Source organism: Aythya ferina, assembly GCF_964211825.1.
Source record: "Aythya ferina genome assembly, chromosome: 2".
NCBI classification, from domain to species: Eukaryota; Metazoa; Chordata; class Aves; order Anseriformes; family Anatidae; genus Aythya; species Aythya ferina.
This window is the reverse complement of record NC_140297.1, coordinates 149932743-149937414: the sequence shown is the minus strand read 5'-3', so window position 1 is coordinate 149937414 and position 4672 is coordinate 149932743. Positions and strand designations below refer to the sequence as shown.

The window sequence follows — 4672 nt, the reverse complement described above, 5'->3', positions numbered from 1 at the left end:
GCAGTAGATAAGCACTTTAAAGGCAGTTGACATGGAGGTAATACTTACATCCACGTCAGCAGGAGAGGTCACCCGAGGATGGAGAACAGAGGGTGGGAGGGAAGGCACTGCGGGAAGGTTGGAGGGGACGCTCCACTTGGGGGTGGGAGGGAAGATTTTGGAAAGAAAGCCTGGACTGAGAGAAAAAGAGCATCGAAAAGGCACTAACTCCAGTGTGACAAGATGGAAAAACACAAGCATTAATAATAGTGTCAAGGGCAACAAAGCGGTCAGAGAGGTTGAGGATGGCAATCAGGCTTGAGCCTCAGTTCAGAAGAAGACTTTGAGTGGTATGGCTAGGACAAAATCTGTGGAGGAGAGCTGACAGAAGGAAACTGCTCTGAAATTAGATCCCAACCATCTTCTGTGTTCTCTTCTTGCCACCACAGTCAGTTCATTAATCCAGGTCTTTTTCATAATGGTCTCAGACAGCAAGAGCTTGAGGACATTGCATCTCCATTTTATTCACTTCGACAGCACCAGAGGCCAGAGCTGTGACGGGGTGTGTAGTGGGAGAGGAAGGTGCTTTGTCTAGGCAAAAATAAATCAACAGGGTAACCGAACAAACGCAGTGAGCAAAGAGTGGGGATTAGGGAAGAAATGACACAGTCAGAGGCACAGGAAGGGAAAAAACAAAAGATGTTGATCGTCCTATTAAATTGAGATTAGCAGGCCCAATTAACATTTGGTACCTTTGCCAGGATGTTTATGAAACCTGTGACATTACTACAGAAAGTTATGTGTTAATTTAAAAGAAATCAAGAGGCACAGATAACATCTTTTATTGGTAAAATCAAAGCAGCTGCTTGCCGGCTGATCTTGATAAGGCCTCGTGGAAGCAGGATGGCGTTATCCCCAACAGCAAGGGGAAAAAACCTCTCCAGAACCACTCCCTTAAGCACGCCTTCCTGTGCCTTATTTAGTTTGCATCTCGTTTTCTGCACACTTCTTCATTGATTAACATCTTCATTAGTACATTGGGATTTAACTAATACTGGCTATGCAAATTCATTTAATCAAGGTACGAGCTGCAGCTCATGTGCAACACACTGAACCTGTGTCAGGCTCTAGGCCTGCCTTTTCCCTGGCTGCACTCCTGCAGAACTAAGTTCAGCTGTAGGGAAGGACAGGGGGGTTTAAAGGATTTCCTCATTTATTTTCTAATGGGATGCAGCACATCATCTCCCTCAGCTTCTCCTTCTTGAGGCCAGGGTCTGAAGAAACACCAGCAAGTAGCAAGAACTGCCAGACATGCCCTGGTGGGGAAGGAAAGAGGAAGAAATCCCCCCCGGGGCTGCAGGGAGCCAGCAGGTGGCTGCAGATGCCCACTCAGAAGTGGTCAGAAGTCTGTCTCCAGATGCCTTCACAAACATCTTTATGGCACATGAAGTTATCCGTGGTTATCCATACCCCACAGAGGCTCAGCCTGCGTAAAAGGAGGGTGAGTAAATGGCTGCGTCGCACCACGTGCTAAGTCATGCCCCAAATGTTTATAAAGGCCTTTTCTAACCCAGCGAGCTAGGGCACCTCGATCCGTAAAACCAGAACTTGTTGGCTTACACCACCCTTTAACACTGCTGTTGAACTCTTCTCTCGAAGCAGACACTTGGAACTAGCAAACCATCAACCCCCTGGCTTGGTACGGTGAGGGGAATTTCAGGCAGGGAAGCAGCTCAGAGCATTCTCTCCCATCTCGCCAGGTGGGTGTCAGGCAGCAGGAGTCTGACAAATTTTCCTTAGAAAGTGATTGGGAAAGATTTCTTTTTTTTTCCTGTCTTCCCCAGCACTGGCCTGCACGTTGGACTCCCGTGCCCCAGGATTTCACAAGAAGGCAGTGCTTTGGGGGATCGTGTGTCAAGGGATGAGGAAATCACCGGGACCGGTGGAGGCATTAGAGAAGGGAGCAGGCTGGAGCTTTCTGTAGCTGCACAAGCCAGCAATAAACCGAGAGAATTACACAAGCATTGCACAAGGGAGGCCTGACTGGAAGTGTTGCCTCTGGCTCGCATTCCTTTTAAGCTGTTATAAAACTTTAAATATAATTAATAAATAACCAGGCCTCTCAAGCAGGGATGAGTCCAAAGCTCTGCCCCCTGCGTGAACCGAGTTTGTTATTTCAACTCTGGATATAAAAGTCCAGCATATCGCCGTGTGCTATAACCAGCCTCTCAGCTGTAGGCTTGCTGCTGGAGGTCAGCCAGGCGGGACGGGCTGTGCTGCTGCTGCAAAGGAAACACAAACCCCGGCAGCTTAAATAGGTGGGGTAGGCTAAAGCCTAATGCCCAGGTAGGGCAACGTCCCTCCCGCAAGCTGCTGTTTGGATAGAGGGTGAAGGAGGCAGCCGCTTCCCTCCTCCTCCCTTCCCTTCCCCTTGCGGCGACAGCAGGGCTGGGAGATCAGAGCCGTGCTTGCAGCCTTCATCTTGGTGTCCTGCAGTAACAGGCGGGAGGGATGGAGTGGCAAAAATGGCCCAGGAGCCACTGCAGGAAAGGAATAACCATCCACCTCCTGGCTCAAGGATGGAGAGAATCTCCAGCTCTCCCACCGTGTCCTTCAGGCGGTTCTGGAAGGGAAAGCTGACCGTTTGCTTTCCCCCCTTCCTTTAGAAAGTGTTTATCAGCCTTTTCAAAGCTGTGGGTTGGCTCTGAAACTAAAATATTCTCAAATTCTTCAAGTATGCAGGCAATTTTGTAGAGCCATGCTACCGTCTGGCATCATTATCCGCTCGCATTCATGTCTGAACTAATCAATGTGTTATCGTACCTTTACGGGTAGGACCTGGATTGTGGTGTCCCATTGGCCACTGCTGTAAAATATTAATCCCAAGCTTAAAAACTGCTTTTCTAATGTAACAGGCTGTGTCTGGGCCAAAATGGCCCTGGTCAAGGAGATATGACTTGATACAAATACAGGCGGGTGACTATAGACTATTATTTCTATTTCCTAATTAGGAATGCTAGTAATTAATTTTTGTTGATTTCTTTTTTTTTCTTTCTAATGTTTCTAAAAACCAGATCATTTTATCAAAAGGTATAAATAATGGATGTCAGAGTGCTGCTTCTGCCAGCTTTGAAATCATTAGTTATAGTTGCTGGTCTTTAGCTGAGACAACATTGACTTAACAATTCCCAGGGCTGAGAAAATCTCAGTGGGTGACAAATACCACACAGAAGGTTACAGAATGGCTGTCGTAATTGCCTGCTTCATATTGCAGTATTTTTCAGCATAAGCACAGACTAACAGATTTGAAGTATGAGAAGAAATAAGCACTGACTACCAAAGAATCAGCAGCCAGACGCTCACAGGTAGAGATGAAGAACAGGAATATCTCTATAGCTTTATAAAATGTTTGGCGGCTGTGAAGTAATAATTAATATCAGGACTTGTTTAGACTTGTAAATTAATGGTGCATGACAAATTGCAGCTCAGAATTGACCTAGGGAGTGCATTAAAATTAAATGTAAAACATTTTGCAGGATTAACACAGAAGATAAAGCCCAGAGAGTACATTAGATGGCTAATTTGTGACCTCTGGTTGATGATCCATGATTTCAACACTAACTCTTATAGCAATATGTTCTTATAATAAATTAATTTAGTGTCTTACTGTATTTAAAATTGTGAAAGGCACCTCATAGTCTACAAAGAACCTTCATACTTCCCAGCGCTGGCTTTGAATTTGGAAACCATTGTATGTGTGAGAATACTAAAATAATACATTAAATTGCAGATTTTAACCTAAGAAGAAGATACAGTAAAAGTTAGGAAGAATAGGGGAAAAGTCAGAAACAGTAAGCAATTGTTATACCGAGGGTTATGGTGGAGTTACTCAGCTAGAGCAGTTGCATATCACAAGACAAGAGATTTGTTGGTTGTCACAGTTTTTCCCCATCTTCAACGTAGATATGATTTAAACATCAGCGTTGACTCATACACTGGGGCATCTCAGGAAAACTGAAACCGAAGCTGGAATAAGAACAGAGAGTACACTAATTTAAAAGCTTCTTGTACTTCTTAAAACAATACTCCTTTAAATCTGCCTGTGGCTGTAGCATCCAACGTAAAGAACTTCTCAGAAAAAAAAAAAAAAACAACCCACAAAGCACCATTGCATGGTTGTGTCCTATGGGTGGGATGAAATCCCCTTCTCTACTTTTTTCTGAGTTTACTAAGAAGTTCTGAGAAGTGTGGATGATCACATAGAACAGTTCAGAAACATGTTTTTACAAGTTTTGTAACACCACTGACATTCCCTATTGTGTCAGGGAAATATGAAAAAAATAATAAATAGAACTATTGCTCTCCTTTTTCTAAAAAGAAACAAAAATGACTAATTATACAGCCAAGCTATAAAAGAAATAGAGACCCTTAAGGCCCATACACAGTAATTCTTTACCAACAATAGTCTTCATGGGAATACCCCTGCTGTACTTGAGGAGACGGGGAAAGGCTGCCCCCTTCTTCACATCTGCCACACACCCCTTGTTGCCCTTCCCCGAGAGCATCTGAGCTACACAGCAAGTTGTGTGGGCTCTGCAAGGTTTCTGCTAGCCGTGTTGCCAAATGAAAGTGGCATTTGCCATAGTAGGAAAAATAAGTTATCATTAAGTGAGCACAGCAACAGGATCAGGAC

General features: G+C 44.5%; 1 protein-coding gene across 1 annotated transcript; it reads left to right on the top strand.

Moving 5' to 3' along the window:
- Positions 1-1033: 1033 nt before the first annotated feature.
- LOC311432475 (uncharacterized protein) lies at positions 1034-2022 on the top strand (the record flags this gene model as incomplete). Its single annotated transcript, XM_084510924.1, has 4 exons — positions 1034-1060; positions 1214-1480; positions 1642-1739; positions 1824-2022. The coding sequence occupies exons 1-4, from the start codon at positions 1040-1042 to the stop codon at positions 2020-2022; spliced, it is 585 nt and encodes a 194-aa protein (XP_084367050.1). The 5' UTR covers positions 1034-1039.
- Positions 2023-4672: the final 2650 nt, after the last annotated feature.